Source organism: Coregonus clupeaformis, unplaced genomic scaffold (assembly GCF_020615455.1).
Source record: "Coregonus clupeaformis isolate EN_2021a unplaced genomic scaffold, ASM2061545v1 scaf1292, whole genome shotgun sequence".
NCBI classification, from domain to species: domain Eukaryota; kingdom Metazoa; phylum Chordata; class Actinopteri; order Salmoniformes; family Salmonidae; genus Coregonus; species Coregonus clupeaformis.
This window is the reverse complement of record NW_025534746.1, coordinates 62501-88400: the sequence shown is the minus strand read 5'-3', so window position 1 is coordinate 88400 and position 25900 is coordinate 62501. Positions and strand designations below refer to the sequence as shown.

The 25900-nt window shown below is 41.8% G+C and overlaps 1 protein-coding gene across 1 annotated transcript in view; it reads left to right on the top strand.

The window, feature by feature from the left end:
- The window catches only part of LOC123486599 (unconventional myosin-XV-like), a gene marked incomplete at both ends in the record, with an annotated part of 156734 nt that overhangs the window by 69853 nt on the left and 60981 nt on the right, over positions 1–25900 (top strand). The window contains 5 exon segments of the mRNA XM_045217963.1: positions 9699–9868; positions 15222–15265; positions 15308–15605; positions 17067–17148; positions 18525–18681. Coding sequence (XP_045073898.1) covers positions 9699–9868; positions 15222–15265; positions 15308–15605; positions 17067–17148; positions 18525–18681 — 751 coding nt within the window.

Here is a 25900-nt window from a genome sequence, read left to right as displayed (position 1 = left end):
AATGCCTTACGCCTTTTTGTCCTCTGGGGTCAAAAATGACCCCGCCTGGTTTGACTGTTTATAAAGCATACAGTATACATTTTCAATCAATTCTGTGTTACATCTTTAGTCTTACTTCTGTTCAACCCATTACTAGAATTTTTTTCATTTGTTTTGGAATTTAGAGCCAATAGACCTTGTTTACATAAAAGTATACCCTGTTTTTAAGTAAAAAATACAATGAAACTATGAATTATTTTGACCTATTATTATTTGACTATTTGACTTATCACTGAGTGGTATTTGTAAAAGTTTAGTGAGGATGCTGTTTTTGAATCATTTTATTTTTATTAATGACAGCCCATAATCACACCTTTTGTCCTCTGGGGTCAAAAATGACCCCGCCTGGTTTGACTGTTTATAAAGCATACAGTATACATTTTCAATCAATTCTGTGTTACATCTTTAGTCTTACTTCTGTTCAACCCATTACTAGAATTTTTTTCATTTGTTTTGGAATTTAGAGCCAATAGACCTTGTTTACATAAAAGTATACCCTGTTTTTAAGTAAAGAATACAATGAAACTATGAATTATTTTGACCTATTATTATTTGACTATTTGACTTATCACTGAGTGGTATTTGTAAAAGTTTAGTGAGGATGCTGTTTTTGAATCATTTTATTTTTATTAATGACAGCCCATAATCACACCTTTTGTCCTCTGGGGTCAAAAATGACCCCGCCTGGTTTGACTGTTTATAAAGCATACAGTATACATTTTCAATCAATTCTGTGTTACATCTTTAGTCTTACTTCTGTTCAACCCATTACTAGAATTTTTTTCATTTGTTTTGGAATTTAGAGCCAATAGACCTTGTTTACATAAAAGTATACCCTGTTTTTAAGTAAAAATACAATGAAACTATGAATTATTTTGACCTATTATTATTTTGACTATTTGACTTATCACTGAGTGGTATTTGTAAAAGTTTAGTGAGGATGCTGTTTTTGAATCATTTTATTTTTATTAATGACAGCCCATAATCACACCTTTTGTCCTCTGGGGTCAAAAATGACCCCGCCTGGTTTGACTGTTTATAAAGCATACAGTATACATTTACAATCACTTCTCTGTTTCAACTTTTCAGTCAACTTTATTCCAACCTATTACCTGACATATAACACATGTTATAATTCATTTCCAAAACATTTTCAACTTCAAAACCTAACTTTTTAGTCTGAATGAGCCCTCAGTTGCATGCGAGGCAGGTAGTAATGGCGTGATCTTTGCAGATGTATGCATTGCATTTTTGGCACATTTTGGATGTTTTGAAATCACTTCGGCGAGGGCAGAATTTGCACCTACTCCTTTTGGGTAATGGGCGAGGAAGGGCTGGTCGGCATGAGGGAACTGGGAGAGGGGGAGCTGCTGCAGAGGTAGAGCTGGAGGAGACCTGCTGGATCTTCTTAACCAATTTGACAGCGGCTGACGTGCGGGGAATAACCTTGCGTCGCTTGATGTGAGGTATCACCAGTTGTCGCCCAAGCTCCTCCATGAAGAGCCTTCTCTTGTTGTACTTTCCCTGATTCCAGGCTGGCTTGATTTCAGACCATAGGACAAAAGAGTTGTATGCAGACACGTCGAGAATGTTGTAGAAGACAACGAGTGGCCAACGGGCTGTCATTCTTTTGCACGTGTACACACTGGTAACTTTGTCAAGGATATCAACACCACCTTTGTTGTGATTGTAATCTTCAATGATTTTGGGCCTTTTGTCATCCCTGTTGCTCACAGCAGCATCCCGATGCAGAGTGCTCATCAGAAGAACATTTTTCTGTTTTTTTGGGGGTGATATGACACTAGAGCATGGGTCTCGGTGAAGGCAAACTTCGATGAGAACCGTGCCCGGTCCTTTTTGACACCAGAGCAGGGGGAAGCTCAGGCTTATTCCTCCGTACTGTTCCCACCATGTACAGCTTTCTTTTCAGCAGCTGCAAGTCAAGAGCATGTGAAGTAAAAAGTTGTCACAGGTGATTGTTTTCCCCGGAGACCTTCTGTCATGTCAAGGACAACTCTCATGCCCTGATTTTTTCTGACTGCGCACCAGCCGGTTTGCCAGTGTATACCTGCATGTTCCATGCATAGCTAGACCTGGCATCGCATGCTACCCATATTTTTATCCCATATTTCCCTGGTTTACTCGGGATGTACTGTTTGAATGGACAGCGACCTCTGAAGGGGACCAGGCGCTCATCCACAGTCACATCAGTACCTGGATCGTACATCAACGGCAGGAGAGACACCCACTTGTCCCATACATCTCGAATGGGAGCAAGTTTGTCTCGTGCACGGCGATTTTCTCTTGTGGCTTTATCATCAAATCTAATCACTCTTGAGATTTTATGAAACATCTTGAGTGTCATGGTAGCACGGAAAATTGTCCTACCAGACTCGGCATGCCATAAACTAGATGTAGCTTCCTTACTAGATCGGTACACGCCAGCAAGAATCAACACACCCACATATGCCTGCAAATCCATTTGATCCATCTTTCTCCACTTGTTGCCATAAACGCGTTGCCCCTCCTTGTTTGTCATGCTCAGCACTGCGTCTTCAATAGGCTTTGGCAGAAACAGGTCAAAAGTGGACTTTATGTCATCAATCCGAGACCTTGCATATGCAGTTGGACCATGGTGGCTTGTATCTCTCTCTGCTGTCAACATGCGTCAGTCGGTCACTGGGAGGGATGGAAGACCAGATCAATGTTTCATCCTTTGACTGGAAATATTCTTCCATCTCAGCTGGGTCCTCTTCCTCAGATTCTACCTCATCTGTTGATTCTTCGTCTTCATCATAATAGATGATGTCCTCCACTTCTGACACTTCTTCCATTTCAACTTCAGATTCTACCTCATCTGTTGATTCTTCATCATAATAGGTGCAGTGCTCCACTTCTGACACTTCTTCCATACCAGCTTCAGATTCTACGTCATCATCACGTTCATCCATTTCCTTATATTCATAATCATCTTCCATTTCTGCAGCAGGAGATGTGGGGGAATCTTCGGAGGAAGAAGTAGCATGCTGTCTGTATGTTGGATCTATCACCTCATCATTATGTTCCTTCTCTTCTGACCCTGAACCCTCTTCATCAGTTGATTCATCCTCATTATGTGCAGCATTGTCCTCCTGGTCATTATTTTCTTTTATTTCAAAAATTATCTTGCAAGCCTCCTGTGCATTATAAAACTTCTGCCTCCTCATTGTGCTGCCTGTCTCTCTCAGACTAAAATGTGAAATGCCCAAACACCTGTGAGAAAATACTTTTTTTGTTGTTGTTGTTGTCATAACCATTGCTTGACCCCACACATCAAAGAAACATGATCAAAGATGTTTTGACCCCACACATCAAAGAAACATTATCAAAGAACTTTTGACCCCACACATCAAAGAAACATGATCAAAGATGTTTTGCCAAGCAGTATGTAAACTTTGTGCTGCGGGGTCTTTTTGACCCCAGAGGACAACAGAAGTTATTACATTTAGTAAAACACCCATAATTCAATCAAATTACTTCAAATTAGTTTGAATCATAAAGAGCATAGTATTAAACAACTACCGTTATTTTCAGACCAATTGATGAATAAAAAACATATTTTGTCGGCAAAAGATTTAATTTGGGGTCAGAATGACCCCAGGACAACAGGAGGGTTAAGCATGAAATAACATTGGAAACAATTAACCACTGTTGCTAAAAGTTACCAGTAGCTACCCGCTAGCTAGCTAGCTAGCTTTGTTGGTCCAAGTAGTGGGTAAGCTAGCCTCGTGCTTCGCCGGGGTCCGCCAAATACAGTCCTTACCTACAATAATTACCTACAATAACCTACAATAACTACCTGAGTAAACTACCTATAATACCTAACTACAATACCTACCTACAATCTAAATACATGGTTTAAGCTTTACTCAACACCATATAAGAAGCCAAGCTTACCTCCTGCTAGAGAAAACACAACCTCTCCCGACCACCGGTAAACACACTCATGGTCAGTAAACCACTCGAGTGTTGCTTTAGCAGTATGCTTAGGGTCATTGTCCTACTGGAAGGTGAACCTCCGTCCCAGTCTCAAATCTCTGGAAGACTGAAACAGGTTTCCCTCAAGAATTTCCCTGTATTTAGCGCCATCCATCATTCCTTCAATTCTGACCAGTTTCACAGTCCCTGCCGATGAAAAACATCCCCACAGCATGATGCTGCCACCACCATGCTTCACTGTGGGGATGGTGTTCTCGGGGTGATGAGAGGTGTTGGGTTTGTGCCATACATAGCATTTTCCTTGATGGCCAAAAAGCTCAATTTTAGTATCATCTGACCAGAGTACCTTCTTCCATATGTTTGGGGAGTCTCCCACATGCCTTTTGGCGAACACCAAACGTGTTTGCTTATTTTTTCCTTTAAGCAATGGCTTTTTTCTGGCCACTCTTCCGTAAAGCCCAGCTCTGTGGAGTGTACGGCTTAAAATGGTCCTATGGACAGATACTCCAATCTCCGCTGTGGAGCTTTGCAGCTCCTTCAGGGTTATCTTTGGTCTCTTTGTTGCCTCTCTGATTAATGCCCTCCTTGCCTGGTCCGTGAGTTTGGTGGGCGGCCCTCTCTTGGCAGGTTTGTTGTGGTGCCATATTCTTTCAATTTTTTAATAATGGATTTAATGGTGCTCCGTGGGATGTTCAAAGTTTCTGATTAATTTTTATAACCCAACCCTGATCTGTACTTCTCCACAACTTTGTCCCTGACCTCTTTGGAAAGCTCCTTGGTCTTCATGGTGCCGCTTGCTTGGTGGTGCCCCTTGCTTAGTGGTTGTAATGCAACAAAATAGAAAAAAAACGCCAAGGGGGATGAATACTTTTGCAAGGCACAGCTCATCTATATGTATTTTAAACGTCAAATCCATGTCAATCCAAATGCCTTTATATGTGGGAACAATTTTGATTAGAGAACCATCTAATGAGTGAACATGTAGTTAATCTGAAACATTCTTACGAGAGTTTATTATTTCGTTTTGCCCATATTTAGCACACATTTTAAATCGAGGGATTCCTACATAGCTATTGTCACGATCGTCTTGACGAGAAGTAGACCAATACGCAGCGTGTTGAGCGAACATTATACTTTATTTAATTAAAGCACGAACAAAACAAAAACGACTCGTGAAGTCCACGGTGACAAAGACCGACAAGGAACAAAAACCCACAAACACAAAGTGAAACACAGCCAGTTAAATATGGCTCCCAATCAGAGACAACCAGCACACAGCTGACACTCGTTGCCTCTGATTGGGAGTCACTCAGTCAAACATAGAAAATGACGAACTAGAAACACCCAACATAGAAACAGAACACATAGAATGAACACACCCTGGCTCAACATATAGAGTCCCAGAGCCAGGGTGTGACAGCTATAAACTCTGACAGTTGTTTAGCACACATAATAGTATCATCCGCATATAGATGAAGTTTTTTTTATTTATTGAACAATGGTGTTTATATAAATAGTGAAGAGAACATATAAATAAGTAAACCTCTCTCTGTAATCAGAAAGTTTAATTGGTTTAACCAACCACCCAAGTTTAACCAACCAACAAGGCCTCACTTCAGAATATTTGTTTATTCTAACATTATGTACTTCAAGAAATTGAGACTTAACTCCATCCATCACGATGGCCTGAGTTCTGTCACTAAGATAATCGTGAAACCATGAACAGGCGTCAGAGCTCAGGCCAATCAGGGACAACCTATTTAATAAAATAACACGATCAACAGTATCAAAAAGCTTTTGACAGGTCCACAAACAAAAGCAGCACATTTAATTTTAGTGTCGGCAGCATTGACAAGATCATTAAACAACTGAAGTGGTTGCCGTGGTAGCAGGCCTAAACCCTGATTGGTTTAAACATTCAAAATACATTTCTCAGATAAAAAAGATCAACACTGTACATTTGAGAATCTTAGCTAGACAAGGAAGCCTTGAAATGGGGAGATAACTATTAAGATCACTACTATCCCCGGCCCTTATGGAGTGGCAGCACAAGAGCTGATTTCCATACTTTTGGAATACTTCCTGATAACAATGTTAAATGAAAAATGGGGGATTATTGAGCCAACAATGATGGGCACTTAAGCAGACCAGGATACAGTTTGTCGGCCCCTGTGGATTTATTGTTGTCTTTTACTAGCAAAGCATCCAGGACTTCTATTTCTGTAAACAGCCTAAGAGAAAAGCTTTGACTATAATTTCTCTGATCATTCGGCAAGTTTCCCCTATCAGCGTCCAGCCCAATGTCATTGTGAATAGGCTTAGAAGTTATTTCATAGAGATAAAATGGTGATTAAATGCATCAATGATGGCATTACTTTCCATAATGAGGCCAGTGTCTGAATGAATTTGTTGTGGCAGAGAGGAGGAAGTACAACCCTTCAGGGATTTGACAATTTTCCAGAATTTAGCCGGGTTCCCATTACAATCTGAAAGAGCGGTTACATAATAATCAGATTTAGCCTTTCTGATTTGTTTTACACAATGATTCCTCAGTTGCTTAAAAGCTTGCCAGTCCGGGTCTAAGCCTGTGTTCCTGGCCTTGACCCAAGCATCATCTCTGTTATGAATGACTTCTGATCATTCCGGAGTGTACCAGGCATTCGATCTACCTTTAACCCTTCATTTTTTGAAGGGAGCATGATTATCCACAATAGTATTGAACACATCTGCAAAGAGGCTCAAAGCTTAATCAGGTTCAGGGATAGCTGAAACACAATCAAGGTCACTAAAATAAAGATCATGTAAAAAAGCCTGTTCACTGAAGTTTTTAAAGTTCCTCTTTGTGAAGACACAAGGCTTACATTTTTGTATTCTCACATGTCTAACACAAACAACTGGGCAATGGTCACTAATGTCTTGGGGGAAGACACCAGTAGAAACATATTTCTCTGGTGTATTCGTTCAAATAAAATCAATCAGAGATGACTTTGAAGGATCTCTAGGGTTGGGCCTTGTAGTCTTAGTCACCAGCTGGGTTAGGTTTAGATCATTACACATGTCTTTTAGATTGTCTGAAGGCTGCATTTCCCAATCATAATTGAAGTCACCCAGGATAATAACTTCTGATTTAGTAAAAGAAGACAACAAACTAGTTAACTCCCTATAACAGTTATGGATACATTTTTCCCCAGACAAATTCTTTAAAAAAAATTGGCAAGGGAAATGGATTTCAGTAAATAGACAGATAAATTATTTGTAATAAAAATGGCCACTCCACCACCTCTACCCTGTCTGTCAGCTCTGAACACATTATAACCCTCAATATTAATATCAGAGTCCAGAATGTCCCCAGAGATCCAAGTTTCAGTCAATACCAGAATATCCGGATTTGTTTGCATAGCCCAGATCTTAATGTAATCCAGTTTAGGAAGTAAGATCCTAATGTTTAGATGCATCAACCTGAGACCTTTACGATTTTTAAAGTCACATGGAAACTCCAACTGGAACAAGCTACGTTCAATAGGCGGTTGCAGGCCCTGTCTGATGGTTGACATTGATATAGTGGGTATGGCTATTAGATTGCATAGAACTCGGGAGTGGCGCAGTGGTCTAAGGCACTGCATCGCAGTGCTAGCTGTGGCACTAGAGATCCTGGTTCGAAACCAGGCTCTGTCGTAGCCGGCCGCAACCGGGAGACCCATTGAGCGGCGCACAATTGGCACAGTGTCGTCCAGGGTAGGGGAGGGAATGGCCGGCAGGGATGTAGCTCAGTTGGTAGAGCATGGCATTTGCAACGCCAGGGTTGTGGGTTCGATTCCCACGGGGGTGCCAGTATGAAAAATAAAAATAATAATGTATGTACTCACTAACTGTAAGTCGCTCTGGATAAGAGCGTCTGCTAAATGACTCACTAACTGTAAGTGGCTCTGGATAAGAGCGTCTGCCAAATGACTCACTAACTGTAAGTGGCTCTGGATAAGAGCGTCTGCTAAATGACTCACTAACTGTAAGTGGCTCTGGATAAGAGCGTCTGCTAAATGACTCACTAACTGTAGGTGGCTCTGGATAAGAGCGTTCTGCTAAATGACTCACTAACTGTAAGTGGCTCTGGATAAGAGCGTCTGCTAAATGACTCACTAACTGTAAGTGGCTCTGGATAAGAGCGTTCTGCTAAATGACTCACTAACTGTAAGTGGCTCTGGATAAGAGCGTCTGCTAAATGACTCACTAACTGCACCATCCCTATTAGTGATAGAGGATGCAGCCAATGGCAATATGCGGAACTCTCAGAGTAACCAATGATGGGATGTTATAAACTGACTTACATGGGCTTTGGTTGCTATCGTGCAACAGTCCAAGTCCTCTACGTGATTTGAAAACCGAGGGGGGTTTTCAAGTTGATGGAATTCACATTGGATCTAAAAGCACTGGGTGAGCAGACCACATTGGGCTTCTCTTTTGAGCTAACAATAGCAGATCTAAGAGTGGAGTTGAAACAAATGGGTACAAGATCTCAACTGACAACACCCCTGGCAGTATAGACAACAGTACGACTGACAACACCCCTGGCAGTATAGACAACAGTACGATGATAACACCCCTGGCAGTATAGACAACAGTACAACTGTTGGTCTGTCTCTGAGTCAATATCTATACTGCCAGGGGTGTTGAGCTGGGCTTGGTCGTTCTCTGAGTCAATATCTATACTGCCAGGGGTGTTGAGCTGGGCTTGGTCTGTCTCTGAGTCAATATCTATACTGCCAGGGGTGCTGAGCTGGGCTTGGTCTGTCTCTGAGTCAATATCTATACTGCCGGGGGTGTTGAGCTGGGCTTGGTCTGTCTCTGAGTCAATATCTATACTGCCAGGGGTGTTGAGCTGGGCTTGGGGATTTGCATGTATTGTTTTGTATTGTTAGGTATTGCTGCACTGTTGGAGCTAGGAACATAAGCATTTCGCTTGTCATGGACGTTGAGAGACGGGTCAGACCAAGGTGCAGCGTGGTATGCCAACATGTTTATTAAACACGTACAAAACAACAAAAGGCAACGAACCGTGACGTCGGAAACCTAAACACAAACAAGCCCAAACACACCAAAACACAAAACAAGATCCCACACAACCCAGGCAGGAAAACTGGCTGCCTAAGTATGATCCCCAATCAGAGACAACGAGCGACAGCTGCCTCTGATTGGGAACCACACCCGGCCGAACGTAGAAATACAACACCTAGATCTAAACATAGATCTACCACAACATAGAACTCAACATGCCCACCCTGACCAAACTAACTAGAGTTCTATAGGTCAGGGCGTGACATTCGCTGCACCTGTGATAACATCTGCAAAATATGTGTATGCGACCAATAACATTTGATTTGATTTACGAACTAAGCATGTGTGTCTTAGTGAGTCCGCCAGATCAGAGGCAGTAGGGATGACCAGGGATGTTCTCTTGATAAGTGTGTGAATTGGACCATTTTCCTGTCCTGCTAAGCATTCTAAATGTAACGAGTACTTTTGGGTGTCAGGGGAAAATGTATGGAGTAAAAAGTACATTATTTTCTTTAGGGAATGTAGTGAAGTAAAAGTCAAAAGTTGTCCAAAATATAGAAAGTGAAGTATAGATAGTACTTCCCACCACTGCATTTAGCCTGTAGCATTGTTTTGTTTGTTTCCTCCAGCGGTGAGGGTTCTGCCGATGTTGCCGGTGGTCCCGGTGGTCCCGATGGTCCCGGTGGCTCCGGCGGATCCAGTGGCTCCAGTGTCTCCGGTCACTTCTGTAGTAGACCAACAGCATGCTGTCATGGCCCAGCAGCAACAAGCCATCATGAACCAACAGGCCATTATTATGGTAGGTTACGTCTAACGTGTTCAACATCATTATGGTAGGTTACGTCTAACTTGTTCAACATCATTATGGTAGGTTACGTCTAACTTGTTCAACATCATTATGGTAGGTTACGTCTAACGTGTTCAACATCATTATGGTAGGTTACGTCTAACGTGTTCAACATCATTATGGTAGGTTACGTCTAACTTGTTCAACATCATTATGGTAGGTTACGTCTAACTTGTTCAACATCATTATGGTAGGTTACGTCTAACTTGTTCAACATCATTATGGTAGGTTACGTCTAACTTGTTCGACATCATTATGGTAGGTTACGTGTTCAACATCATTATGGTAGGTTACGTCTAACTTGTTCAACATCATTATGGTAGGTTACGTCTAACTTGTTCAACATCATTATGGTAGGTTACGTCTAACGTGTTCAACATCATTATGGTAGGTTACGTCTAACTTATTCAACATCATTATGGTAGGTTACGTCTAACTTGTTCAACATCATTATGGTAGGATACGTCTAACTTGTTCAACATCATTATGGTAGGATACGTCTAACTTGTTCAACATCATTATGGTAGGTTACGTCTAACTTGTTCAACATCATTATGGTAGGTTACGTCTAACTTGTTCAACATCATTATGGTAGGTTACGTGTTCAACATCATTATGGTAGGTTACGTCTAACTTGTTCAACATCTTTATGGTAGGTTACGTCTAACTTGTTCAACATCATTATGGTAGGTTACGTCTAACTTATTCAACATCATTATGGTAGGTTACGTCTAACTTGTTCAACATCATTATGGTAGGATACGTCTAACTTGTTCAACATCATTATGGTAGGATACGTCTAACTTGTTCAACATCATTATGGTAGGTTACGTATAACTTGTTCAACATCATTATGATAGGTTACGTCTAACTTGTTCAACATCATTATGGTAGGTTACGTCTAACTTGTTCAACATCATTATGGTAGGTTACGTCTAACTTGTTCAACATCATTATGGTAGGTTACGTCTAACTTATTCAACATCATTATGATAGGTTACGTCTAACTTGTTCAACATCATTAGGGTAGGTTACGTCTAACGTGTTCAACATCATTATGGTAGGTTACGTCTAACTTGTTCAACATCATTATGGTAGGTTACGTGTTCAACATCATTATGGTAGGTTACGTCTAACTTGTTCAACATCTTTATGGTAGGTTATGTCTAACTTGTTCAACATCATTATGGTAGGTTACGTCTAACTTGTTCAACATCATTATGGTAGGATACGTCTAACTTGTTCAACATCATTATGGTAGGATACGTCTAACTTGTTCAACATCATTATGGTAGGTTACGTCTAACTTGTTCAACATCATTATGGTAGGTTACGTCTAACTTGTTCAACATCATTATGGTAGGTTACGTGTTCAACATCATTATGGTAGGTTACGTCTAACTTGTTCAACATCTTTATGGTAGGTTACGTCTAACTTGTTCAACATCATTATGGTAGGTTACGTCTAACTTATTCAACATCATTATGGTAGGTTACGTCTAACTTGTTCAACATCATTATGGTAGGATACGTCTAACTTGTTCAACATCATTATGGTAGGATACGTCTAACTTGTTCAACATCATTATGGTAGGTTACGTATAACTTGTTCAACATCATTATGATAGGTTACGTCTAACTTGTTCAACATCATTATGGTAGGTTACGTCTAACTTGTTCAACATCATTATGGTAGGTTACGTCTAACTTGTTCAACATCATTATGGTAGGTTACGTCTAACTTATTCAACATCATTATGATAGGTTACGTCTAACTTGTTCAACATCATTAGGGTAGGTTACGTCTAACGTGTTCAACATCATTATGGTAGGTTACGTCTAACTTGTTCAACATCATTATGGTAGGTTACGTGTTCAACATCATTATGGTAGGTTACGTCTAACTTGTTCAACATCTTTATGGTAGGTTATGTCTAACTTGTTCAACATCATTATGGTAGGTTACGTCTAACTTATTCAACATCATTATGGTAGGTTACGTCTAACTTGTTCAACATCATTATGGTAGGATACGTCTAACTTGTTCAACATCATTATGGTAGGATACGTCTAACTTGTTCAACATCATTATGGTAGGTTACGTATAACTTGTTCAACATCATTATGATAGGTTACGTCTAACTTGTTCAACATCATTATGGTAGGTTACGTCTAACTTGTTCAACATCATTATGGTAGGTTACGTCTAACTTGTTCAACATCATTATGGTAGGTTACGTCTAACTTATTCAACATCATTGTGATAGGTTACGTCTAACTTGTTCAACATCATTATGGTAGGTTACGTTTAACGTGTTCAACATCATTATGGTAGGTTACGTCTAACTTGTTCAACATCATTATGGTAGGTTACGTCTAACTTGTTCAACATCATTATGGTAGGTTACGTGTTCAACATCATTATGGTAGGTTACGTCTAACGTGTTCAACATCATTATGGTAGGTTACGTCTAACTTGTTCAACATCATTATGGTAGGTTACGTCTAACTTATTCAACATCATTATGGTAGGTTACGTCTAACGTGTTCAACATCATTATGGTAGGTTACGTCTAACTTGTTCAACATCATTATGGTAGGTTACGTGTTCAACATCATTATGGTAGGTTACGTCTAACTTGTTCAACATCTTTATGGTAGGTTACGTCTAACTTGTTCAACATCATTATGGTAGGTTACGTCTAACTTGTTCAACATCATTATGGTAGGTTACGTCTAACTTGTTCAACATCATTATGGTAGGATACGTCTAACTTGTTCAACATCATTATGGTAGGATTCGTCTAACTTGTTCAACATCATTATGGTAGGTTACGTCTAACTTGTTCAACATCATTATGGTAGGTTACGTCTAACTTGTTCAACATTATTATGGTAGGTTACGTGTTCAACATCAATATGGTAGGTTACGTCTAACGTGTTCAACATCATTATGGTAGGTTACGTCTAACTTGTTCAACATCATTATGGTAGGTTACGTCTAACTTGTTCAACATCATTATGGTAGGTTACGTCTAACTTATTCAACATCATTATGGTAGGTTACGTCTAACTTGTTCAACATCATTATGGTAGGTTACGTCTAACTTCTTCAACATCATTATGATAGGTTACGTCTAACTTGTTCAACATCATTATGGTAGGTTACGTCTAACTTGTTCAACATCATTATGGTAGGTTACGTCTAACTTGTTCAACATCATTATGGTAGGATACGTCTATCTTATTCAACATCATTATGGTAGGTTACGTCTAACTTGTTCAACATCATTATTGTAGGTTACGTCTAACTTGTTCAACATCATTATGGTAGGTTACGTCTAACGTGTTCAACATCATTATGGTAGGTTACGTCTAACTTATTCAACATCATTATGGTAGGTTACGTCTAACGTGTTCAACATCATTATGGTAGGTTATGTCTAACTTGTTCAACATCATTATGGTAGGTTACGTCTAACTTATTCAACATCATTATGGTAGGTTACGTCTAACGTGTTCAACATCATTATGGTAGGTTACGTCTAACTTGTTCAACATCATTATGGTAGGTTACGTGTTCAACATCATTATGGTAGATTACGTCTAACTTGTTCAACATCTTTATGGTAGGTTACGTCTAACTTGTTCAACATCATTATGGTAGGTTACGTCTAACTTATTCAACATCATTATGGTAGGTTACGTCTAACTTGTTCAACATCATTATGGTAGGATACGTCTAACTTGTTCAACATCATTATGGTAGGATACGTCTAACTTGTTCAACATCATTATGGTAGGTTACGTCTAACTTGTTCAACATCATTATGGTAGGTTACGTCTAACTTGTTCAACATCATTATGGTAGGTTACGTGTTCAACATCATTATGGTAGGTTACGTCTAACTTGTTCAACATCTTTATGGTAGGTTACGTCTAACTTGTTCAACATCATTATGGTAGGTTACGTCTAACTTATTTAACATCATTATGGTAGGTTACGTCTAACTTGTTCAACATCATTATGGTAGGATACGTCTAACTTGTTCAACATCATTATGGTAGGATACGTCTAACTTGTTCAACATCATTATGGTAGGTTACGTATAACTTGTTCAACATCATTATGGTAGGTTACGTCTAACTTGTTCAACATCATTATGGTAGGTTACGTCTAACTTGTTCAACATCATTATGGTAGGTTACGTGTTCAACATCATTATGGTAGGTTAAGTCTAACTTGTTCAACATCATTATGGTAGGTTACGTCTAACTTGTTCAACATCATTATGGTAGGTTACGTCTAACTTGTTCAACATCATTATGGTAGGTTACGTCTAACTTGTTCAACATCATTATGGTAGGTTACGTCTAACTTATTCAACATCATTATGGTAGGTTACGTCTAACTTGTTCAACATCATTATGGTAGGTTACGTCTAACGTGTTCAACATCATTATGGTAGGTTACGTGTTCAACATCATTATGGTAGGTTTGGTCTAACTTGTTCAACATCAATATGGTAGGTTACGTCTAACTTGTTCAACATCATTATGGTAGGTTACGTCTAACTTATTCAACATCATTATGGTAGGTTACGTATAACTTGTTCAACATCATTATGGTAGGTTACGTCTAACTTGTTCATCATCATTATGGTAGGTTACGTCTAACTTGTTCAACATCATTATGGTAGGTTACGTCTAACTTATTCAACATCATTATGGTAGGTTACGTGTTCAACATCATTATGGTAGGTTACGTCTAACTTGTTCATCATCATTATGGTAGGTTACGTCTAACTTGTTCATCATCATTATGGTAGGTTACGTCTAACTTGTTCAACATCATTATGGTAGGTTACGTCTAACTTGTTCAACATCATTATGGTAGGTTACGTCTAACTTATTCAACCTCATTATGGTAGGTTACGTCTAACTTGTTCAACATCATTATGGTAGGTTACGTCTAACTTTTTCAACATCATTATGGTAGGTTACGTCTAACTCCTCCTCCCCCCTCCTCCCTCCTCCTCCCCCTCCTCCCCATCCCTCATCCTCCCCTCCCCTCCCCTCCCCCCTCCTCCCTCCCCTCCCCCCTCCTCCCCTCCTCCCTCATCTTCCTCCCCCTCCTCCCTCCTCCTCCCTGTCCTCACCTCCTCCCTCCCCCCTTTTCCTCTCCCTCCTCCCCCCTCCTCCCTCACCTCCCTCCCTCCCTCCCCCTCCCTCCCCCTCATCCTCCTCCCTCCCCCTCCTCCCTCCCCCTTTCTCCTCTCCCCTCCCCTCCCCTCCTCCTCCCCAGGCCCAGCAGATGACGATGCAGGCCATGGCTTTAGTAACCTCCCCGTGACCTCGCTCCCACCTCCCCCTCACCTCACCCCCCATGAGCCCCATCCTCCCCAACCCCCACTGCCTTCCGCCTGGCCCCTACACACACTTCCCCCCAAGCCCGTACGCTAACATCCCACCCAGTCCTTATGCTGTCACGCCTCCTAGCCCCTATACTGCTGTCCCTGGCACCTCCAGTCCAGCCAGCCCCCCTGACCCCTATCCTACCTCCCAGACCCAGACCCAGACCCCCAGACCCAACTCCACTACCCAGCCTGCCCCTGTCTCCCGTGGGGCTAGCCAGCCCACCAGTCCCGAGGTACATCCACATCCAGCCTGGAACCTGAACCCCCAGCAGGTGAGTCTATACCTACCTGAGTGTTACACTCATTAGAATAAAGGTTCTATCTAAAACCTAAAAGGGTTCTTCGGCTGTCCACCGTGAGAGACCCTTTTGAAGAACCCTTTTGAGTTCCAGGTATAATCCTTTCCACAGAGGGTTTCCACAGGGAAACCAAACGGGTTCTTCAACGGGTTCTCCCGAACCGGGACAGCCGAAGAACCCTTTTGGATGCCTTTTTAGTGTGGTACTTCAGGTTGACTGTGGTGTATCTGCAGGTCAGGACGTTAGGACTTCAGGTTGACTGTGGTGTATCTGCAGGTCAGGACGTTAGGACTTCAGGTTGACTGTGGTGTATCTGCAGGTCAGGACGTTAGGACTTCAGGTTGACTGTGGTGTATCCGCAGGTCAGGACGTTAGGACTTCAGGTTGACTGGGGTGTATCTGCAGGTCAGGACGTTAGGACTTCAGGTTGACTGTGGTGCAGGTCAGGACGTTAGGACTTCAGGTTGACTGTGGTGTATCTGCAGGTCAGGACGTTAGGACTTCAGGTTGACTGTGGTGTATCTGCAGGTCAGGACGTTAGGACTTCAGGTTGACTGTGGTGTATCTGCAGGTCAGGACGTTAGGACTTCAGGTTGACTGTGGTGTATCCGCAGGTCAGGACGTTAGGACTTCAGGTTGACTGTGGTGTATCTGCAGGTCAGGACGTTAGGACTTCAGGTTGACTGTGGTGTATCTGCAGGTCAGGGCGTTAGGACTTCAGGTTGACTGTGGTGTATCTGCAGGTCAGGACGTTAGGACTTCAGGTTGACTGTGGTGTATCTGCAGGTCAGGACGTTAGGACTTCAGGTTGACTGTGGTGTATCTGCAGGTCAGGACGTTAGGACTTCAGGTTGACTGTGGTGTATCTGCAGTACAGGACGTTAGGACTTCAGGTTGACTGTGGTGTATCTGCAGGTCAGGATGTTAGGACTTCAGGTTGACTGTGGTGTATCCGCAGGTCAGGACGCTCAGGACTTCAGGTTGACTGTGGTGTATCTGCAGGTCAGGACGTTAGGACTTCAGGTTGACTGTGGTGTATCTGCAGGTCAGGACGTTAGGACTTCAGGTTGACTGTGGTGTATCTGCAGGTCAGGACGTTAGGACTTCAGGTTGACTGTGGTGTATCTGCAGGTCAGGACGTTAGGACTTCAGGTTGACTGTGGTGTATCTGCAGGTCAGGACGTTAGGACTTCAGGTTGACTGTGGTGTATCCGCAGGTCAGGACGTTAGGACTTCAGGTTGACTGTGGTGTATCCGCAGGTCAGGACTTCAGGTTGACTGTGGTGTATCCGCAGGTCAGGACATTAGGACTTCAGGTTGACTGTGGTGTATCCGCAGGTCAGGACGTTAGGACTTCAGGTTGACTGTGGTGTATCCGCAGGTCAGGACGTTAGGACTTCAGGTGTGTGTTGTGTGTGTCCTCCTCCTCCTCAGGCCAAGCTAGCAGGTAACGACAGTGTTCCTCATCAGAAGGCTCCAGCCATCCCCATCAACAAGGAACCTGCCAAGAAGTTTGGTAATTAATTAATGAATACAAAATTCCATGTGATTTATAAGACTATCAGACATCATGTGATTTATAAGACTATCAGACATCATGTGATTTATAAGACTATCAGACATTATGTGATTTATGAGACTATCAGACATCATGTGATTTATAAGACTATCAGACATCATGTGATTTATAAGACTATCAGACATTATGTGATTTATGAGACTATCAGACATCATGTGATTTATAAGACTATCAGACATCATGTGATTTATGAGACTATCAGACATCGTATGATTTATAAGACTATCAGACATCATGTGATTTATAAGACTATCAGACATCATGTGATTTATAAGACTATCAGACATCATGTGATTTATAAGACTATCAGACATATGATTTACAAGACTATCAGACATCATATGATTTATAAGACTATCAGACATCATATGATTTACAAGACTATCAGACATAGGATTTATGAGACACTCAGACATCATGTGATTTACAAGAATATCAGACATATGATTTATAAGACTATCAGACATCGTATGATTTATAAGACTATCAGACATCATATGATTTATGAGACTATCAGACATCGTATGATTTATAAGACTATCAGACATCGAATGATTTATAAGACTATCAGACATCATGTGATTTATAAGACTATCAAACATCATATGATTTATAAGACTATCAGACATCATGTGATTTATAAGACTATCAGACATCATTTGATTTATAAGACTATCAGACATCATGTGATTTATAAGACTATCAGACATATGATTTATAAGACTATCAAACATCATGTGATTTATAAGACTATCAGACATCATGTGATTTATAAGACTATCAGACATCGTATGATTTATAAGACTATCAGACATCATATGATTTATAAGACTATCAGACATCATATGATTTATGAGACTATATGACATCATGTGATTTATAAGACTATCAGACATCATATGATTTATAAGACTATCAGACATCATATGATTTATAAGACTATCAGACATCATATGATTTATAAGACTATCAGACATCATGTGATTTATAAGACAATAAGACATCTCCCCTCACTCCCCTCACCCCTCTCTCTCATCTTTCTCTCCTCCTTCCCTCTCTCCCTCTCTCCCCTCTCTCCTCTCTCTCTCCTCCTTCCCTCTCTCCCTCTCTCACCCCCTCTCTCTTCTCTCCTCTCTCTCCCTCTCTCCCCTCCCTCCCCTCACTCCTCTCTCTCCTCTCTCTCTCCTCCTTCCCTCTCTCCTCTCTCTCTTCTCCTTCCCTCTCTCCCCTCTCTCTTCTCCCCTCTCTCTCCCCTCCCTCCCCTCCCTCCCCTCTCTCCCCTCTCTCCCCTCTCTCCCCACTGTTATGTGTAGCCCCGGTGGTGACCAGTCCTCCGCCCCCTGCTGGTGAGGTGGTGAAGTCATCGGTGTTGCCTCAGGTAGACATCGTCCCCAGCAGTAACATCAAGGATATCATCAGACAGTACGACTCTCCTCCGCCCCTGACTGATGCCCTACCACCCGGCAAGAGGTCACACACACACACACACACACACACACACACACACACACACACACACACACACACACCAGCCAGTTTTATTCAGTCTTATTCAGTCAGTCTTATTCAACCTTATTCAGTCAGTCTTATTCAGTCAGTCTTATTCAGTCGTATTCAGTCAGTCTTATTCAGTCTTATTCAGTCTTATTCAGTCAGTCTTATTCAGTCAGTCTTATTCAGTCAGTCTTATTCAGTCAGTCTTATTCAGTCAGTCTTATTCAGTCAGTCTTATCCAGTCAGTCTTATTCAGTCAGTCTTATTCAGTCAGTCTTATCCAGTCTTATCCAGTCAGTCTTATTCAGTCAGTCTTATCCAGTCAGTCTTATCCATTCAGTCTTATCCAGTCAGTCTTATCCAGTCAGTCTTATTCAGTCAGTCTTATTCAGTCGTATTCAGTCAGTCTTATTCAGTCAGTCTTATTCAGTCAGTCTTATTCAGTCAGTCTTATTCAGTCAGTCTTATCCAGTCAGTCTTATTCAGTCTTATCCAGTCAGTCTTATTCAGTCAGTCTTATCCAGTCAGTCTTATCCATTCAGTCTTATCCAGTCAGTCTTATCCAGTCAGTCTTATTCAGTCAGTCTTATTCAGTCTTATCCAGTCAGTCTTATCCAGTCAGTCTTATTCAGTCAGTCTTATTCAGTCAGTCTTATCCAGTCAGTCTTATCCAGTCAGTCTTATTCAGTCAGTCTTATCCAGTCAGTCCTATCCATTCAGTCTTATCCAGTCAGTCTTATCCAGTCAGTCTTATTCAGTCAGTCTTATTCAGTCGTATTCAGTCAGTCTTATTCAGTCTTATCCAGTCAGTCTTATTCAGTCAGTCTTATTCAGTCTTATTCAGTCAGTCTTATTCAGTCAGTCTTATTCAGTCTTATTCAGTCAGTCTTATTCAGTCAGTCTTATTCAGTCAGTCTCATTCAGTCAGTCTTATTCAGTCAGTCTTATCCAGTCAGTCTTATTCAGTCAGTCTTATTCAGTCAGTCTTATTCAGTCAGTCTTATCCAGTCAGTCTTATTCAGTCAGTCTTATCCAGTCAGTCTTATTCAGTCAGTCTTATTCAGTCAGTCTTATTCAGTCAGTCTTATCCAGTCAGTCTTATCCAGTCAGTCTTATCCAGTCAGTCTTATCCAGTCAGTCTTATCCAGTCAGTCTTATTCAGTCAGTCTTATCCAGTCAGTCTTATCCAGTCAGTCTTATTCAGTCGTATTCAGTCAGTCTTATTCAGTCTTATCCAGTCAGTCTTATTCAGTCAGTCTTATTCAGTCTTATTCAGTCAGTCTTATTCAGTCAGTCTTATTCAGTCAGTCTCATTCAGTCAGTCTTATTCAGTCAGTCTTATCCAGTCAGTCTTATTCAGTCAGTCTTATTCAGTCAGTCTTATCCAGTCAGTCTTATTCAGTCAGTCTTATCCAGTCAGTCTTATTCAGTCAGTCTTATTCAGTCAGTCTTATTCAGTCAGTCTTATCCAGTCAGTCTTATTCAGTCAGTCTTATCCAGTCAGTCTTATCCAGTCAGTCTTATCCAGTCAGTCTTATTCAGTCAGTCTTATCCAGTCAGTCTTATCCAGTCAGTCTTATTCAGTCAGTCTTATCCAGTCAGTCTTATCCAGTCAGTCTTATTCAGTCAGTCTTATTCAGTCAGTCTTATCCAGTCAGTCTTATTCAGTCAGTCTTATTCAGTCGTATTCAGTCAGTCTTATTCAGTCTTATCCAGTCAGTCTTATTCAGTCAGTCTTATTCAGTCAGTCTTATCCAGTCAGTCTTATTCAGTCAGTCTTATCCAGTCAGTCTTATCCAGTCAGTCCTATCCATTCAGTCTTATCCAGTCAGTCTTATCCAGTCAGTCTTATTCAGTCAGTCTTATTCAGTCGTATTCAGTCAGTCTTATTCAGTCTTATCCAGTCAGTCTTATTCAGTCAGTCTTATTCAGTCTTATTCAGTCAGTCTTATTCAGTCAGTCTTATTCAGTCAGTCTTATTCAGTCAGTCTCATTCAGTCAGTCTTATTCAGTCAGTCTTATCCAGTCAGTCTTATTCAGTCAGTCTTATTCAGTCAGTCTTATCCAGTCAGTCTTATTCAGTCAGTCTTATCCAGTCAGTCTTATTCAGTCAGTCTTATTCAGTCAGTCTTATTCAGTCAGTCTTATCCAGTCAGTCTTATTCAGTCAGTCTTATCCAGTCAGTCTTATCCAGTCAGTCTTATCCAGTCAGTCTTATTCAGTCAGTCTTATCCAGTCAGTCTTATCCAGTCAGTCTTATTCAGTCAGTCTTATCCAGTCAGTCTTATCCAGTCAGTCTTATTCAGTCAGTCTTATTCAGTCAGTCTTATCCAGTCAGTCTTATTCAGTCAGTCTTATCCAGTCAGTCTTATTCAGTCAGTCTTATTCAGTCTTATTCAGTCTTATTCAGTCAGTCTTATTCAGTCTTATCCAGTCAGTCTTATCCAGTCAGTCTTATTCAGTCTTATTCAGTCAGTCTCATCCAGTCAGTCTTATCCAGTCAGTCTTATTCAGTCAGTCTTATTCAGTCTTATTCAGTCAGTCTTATCCAGTCAGTCTTATTCAGTCAGTCTTATTCAGTCTTATTCAGTCAGTCTTATCCAGTCAGTCTTATTCAATCAATCAATCAATCAATTTTATTTTATATAGCCCTTCTTACATCAGCTAATATCTCGAAGTGCTGTACAGAAACCCAGCCTAAAACCCCAAACAGCTAGTAATGCAGGTGTAGAAGCACGGTGGCTAGGAAAAACTCCCTAGAAAGGCAAAACCTAGGAAGAAACCTAGAGAGGAACCAGGCTATGAGGGGTGGCCAGTCCTCTTCTGGCTGTGCCGGGTGGAGATTATAACAGAACCATGCCAAGATGTTCAAAAATGTTCATAAGTGACAAGCATGGTCAAATAATAATCAGGAATAAATCTCAGTTGGCTTTTCATAGCCGATCATTAGAGTTTAAAACAGCAGGTCTGGGACAGGTAGGGGTTCCATAACTCGCAGGCAGAACAGTTTAAACTGGAATAGCAGCAAGGCCAGGCGGACTGGGGACAGCAAGGAGTCACCACGGCCGGTAGTCCCGACGTATGGTCCTAGGGCTCAGGTCTCTCAGTTGGCTTTTCATAGCCGATCATTTAGAGTTGAAAACAGCAGGTCTGGGACAGGTAGGGGTTTCGTAGCCGCAGGCAGAACAGTTGAAACTGGAATAGCAGCAAGGCCAGGCGGACTGGGGACAGCAAGGTGTCATCATGCCCGGTAGTCCTGACGTATGGTCCTAGGGCTCAGGTTCTCAGAGAGAAAGAGAGAACGAGAGAATTAGAGAGCATACTTCAAATTCACACAGGACACTGGATAAGACAGGAGAAGTACTCCAGGTATAACCAACTAACCCCAGCCCCCCGACACACAAACTACTGCAGCATAAATACTGGAGGCTGAGACAGGAGCGGTCCGGAGACACTGTGGCCCCATCCGAAGAAACCCCGGACAGGGCCAAACAGGAAGGATATAACCCCACCCACTCCGCCAAAGCACAGCCCCGCACCACTAGAGGGATATCCCCAACCACCAACTTACAATCCTGAGACAAGGCCGAGTATAGCCCACAGAGGTCTCCACCACAGCACAAACCAAGGGGGAGGGCGCCAACCCAGACAGGAAGATCACGTCAGTAACTCAACCCACTCAAGTGACGCACCCCCAGGGACGGCATGAAAGAGCACCAGCAGGCCAGTGACTCAGCCCTGCAACAGGGTTAGAGGCAGAGAACCCCAGTGGAGAGGGGAACCGGCCCGGCAGAGACAGCAAGGGCTGTTCGTTGCTCCAGCCTTTCCGTTCACCTTCACACTCCTGGGCCAGACTACACTCAATCATATGACCTACTGAAGAGATAAGTCTTCAGTAAAGACTTAAAGGTTGAGACCGAGTCTGCGTCTCTCACATGGGTAGGCAGACTGTTCCATAAAAATGGAGATCTATAGGAGAAAGCCCTGCCTCCCGCTGTTTGCTTAGAAATTCTAGGGACAATTAGGAGGCTCTGCGTCTTGTGACCGTAGCGTACGTATTGGTATGTACGGCAGGACCAACTCGGAAAGATAGGTAGGAGCAAGCCCATGTAACGCTTTATAGGTTAACAGTAAAACCTTGAAATCAGCCCTTGCCTTAACAGGAAGCCAGTGTAGGGAAGCTAGCACTGGAGTAATATGATCAAATTTCTTGGTTCTAGTCAGGATTCTAGCAGCCGTATTTAGCACTAACTGAAGTTTATTTAGTGCTTTATCCGGTAGCCGGAAAATAGAGCATTGCAGTAGTCTAACCTAGAAGTAACAAATGCATGGATTAATTTTTCTGCATCATTTTTGGACAGAAAATTTCTGATTTTTGCAATGTTACGTAGATGGAAAAAAAGCTGTCCTTGAAACAGTCTTGATATGTTCGGCAAAAGAGAGATCAGGGTCAAGAGTAACGCCTAGGTCCTTCACAGTTTTATTTGAGACGACTTTACAACCATCAAGATGAATTGTCAGATTTAACAGAAGATCTCTTTGTTTCTTGGGACCTAGAACAAGCATCTCTGTTTTGTCCGAGTTTAAAAGTAAAAAGTTTTCAGCCATCCACTTCCTTATGTCTGAAACACAGGCTTCTAGCGAGGGCAATTTTGGGGGCTTCACCATGCTTCATTGAAATGTACAGCTGTGTGTCATCCGCATAGCAGTGAAAGTTAACATTATGTTTTCGAATAACATCCCCAAGAGGTAAAATATATAGTGAAAACAATAGTGGTCCTAAAACGGAACCTTGAGGAACACCGAAATGTACAGTTGATTTGTCGGAGGACAGACCATTCACAGAGACAAACTGATATCTTTCCGACAGGTAGGATCTAAACCAGGCCAGAACTTGTCCGTGTAGACCAATTTGGGTTTCCAGTCTCTCCAAAAGAATGTGGTGATCGATGGTGTCAAAGGCAGCACTAAGGTCTAGTAGCACGAGGACAGATGCAGAGCCTCGGTCTGACGCCTTCATTAAAAGGTCATTTACCACCTTCACAAGTGCAGTCTCAGTGCTATGATGGGGTCTAAAACCAGACTGAAGCATTTCGTATACATTGTTTGTCTTCAGAAAGGCAGTGAGTTGCTGCGCAACAGCTTTTTCTAAAATTTTTGAGAGGAATGGAAGATTCGATATAGGCCGATAGTTTTTTATATTTTCCGGGTCAAGGTTTGGCTTTTTCAAGAGAGGCTTTATCACTGCCACTTTTAGTGAGTTTGGTACACATCCGGTGGATAGAGAGCTGTTTATTATGTTCAACATAGGAGGGCCAAGCACAGGAAGCAGCTCCTTCAGCAGTTTAGTAGGAATAGGATCCAGTATGCAGCTTGAAGGTTTAGAGGCCATGATTATTTTCATCATTGTGTCAAGAGATATAGTACTAAAACACTTAAGTGTCTCTCCCGATCCCAGGCCCTCGCAGAGTGTGCAGATCCAGGACAGCTAAGCCCTGGAGGAATACGCAGATTCAAAGAGGAGTCCGTAATTTGCTTTCTAATGGTCATGATCTTTTCCTCAAAGAAGTTCATGAATTTATCACTGCTGAAGTGAAAACCATCCTCTCTTGGGGAATGCTGCTTTTAGTTAGCTTTGCAACAGTATCAAAAAGAAATTTTGGATTGTTCTTATTTTCCCTCGATTAATTTGGAAAAGTAGGATGATCGAGCAGCAGTGAGGGCTCTTCGGTACTGCACGGTACTGTCTTTCCAAGCTAGTCGGAAGACTTCCAGTTTGGTGTGGCGCCATTTCCGTTCCAATTTCCTGGAAGCTTGCTTCAAAGCTCGGGTATTTTCTGTATACCAGGGAGCTAGTTTCTTATGACAAATGTCTTTCGTTTTTAGGGGTGCAACTGCATCTAGGGTATTGCGCAAGGTTAAATTGAGTTCCTCAGTTAAGTGGTTAACTGATTTTGTCCTCTGACGTCCTTGGGTAGGCAGAAGGAGTCTGGAAGGGCATCAATGAATTTTTGTGTTGTCTGAGAATTTATAGCACGACTTTTGATGCTCCTTGGTTGGGGTCTGAGCAGATTATTTGTTGCGATTGCAAACGTAATAAAATGGTGGTCCGATAGTCCAGGATTTTGTGGAAAAACATTAAGATCTACAACATTTATTCCATGGGACAAAACTAGGTCCAGAGTATGACTGTGGCAGTGAGTAGGTCCAGAGACATGTTGGACAAAACCCACTGAGTCGATAATGGCTCCGAAAGACTTTTGGAGTGGGTCTGTGGACTTCTCCATGTGAATATTAAAATCACCAAAAATTAGAATATGATCTGCTATGACTACAAGGTCTGATAGGAATTCAGGAAACTCAGAGAGGAACGCTGTATATGGCCCAGGAGGCCTGTAAACAGTAGCTATAAAAAGTGATTGAGTAGGCTGCATAGATTTCATGACTAGAAGCTCAAAAGATGAAAACGCCATTTTTTTTTTGTAAATTGAAATTTGCTATCGTAAATGTTAGCAACACCCTCCGCCTTTGCGGGATGCACGGGGAATATGGTCACTAGTGTAACCAGGAGGGAGGCCTCATTTAACACAGCAAATTCATCAGGCTTAAGCCATGTTTCAGTCAGGCCAATCACATCAAGATTATGATCAGTGATTAGTTCATTGACTATGACTGCCTTTGAAGTGAGGGATCTAACATTAAGTAACCCTATTTTGAGATGTGAGGTATCACGATCTCTTTCAATAATGGCAGGAATGGAGGAGGTCTTTATCCTAATAAGATTGCTAGGGTGAACACCACCATGTTTAGTTTTGCCCAACCTAGGTCGAGGCACAGACACAGTCTCAATGGGTATGGCTGAGCTGGCTACACTGACTATGCTATTGGCAGACTCCACTAAGCTGGCAGGTTGGCTAACAGCCTGCTGCCTGGCCTGCACCCTATTTCACTGTGGGGCTAGAGGAGTTAGAGCCCTATCTATGTTGGTAGATAAGAGGAGAGCACCCCTCCGGCTAGGATGGAGTCCGTCACTCCTCAGCAGGTCAGGCTTGGTCCTGTTTGTGGGTGAGTCCCAGAAAGAGGGCCAATTATCCACAAATGTTATCTTTTGGGAGGGGCAGAAAACAGTTTTCAACCAGCGATTGAGTGCTGAGACTCTGCTGTAGAGCTCATCACTTCCCCTAACTGGGAGGGG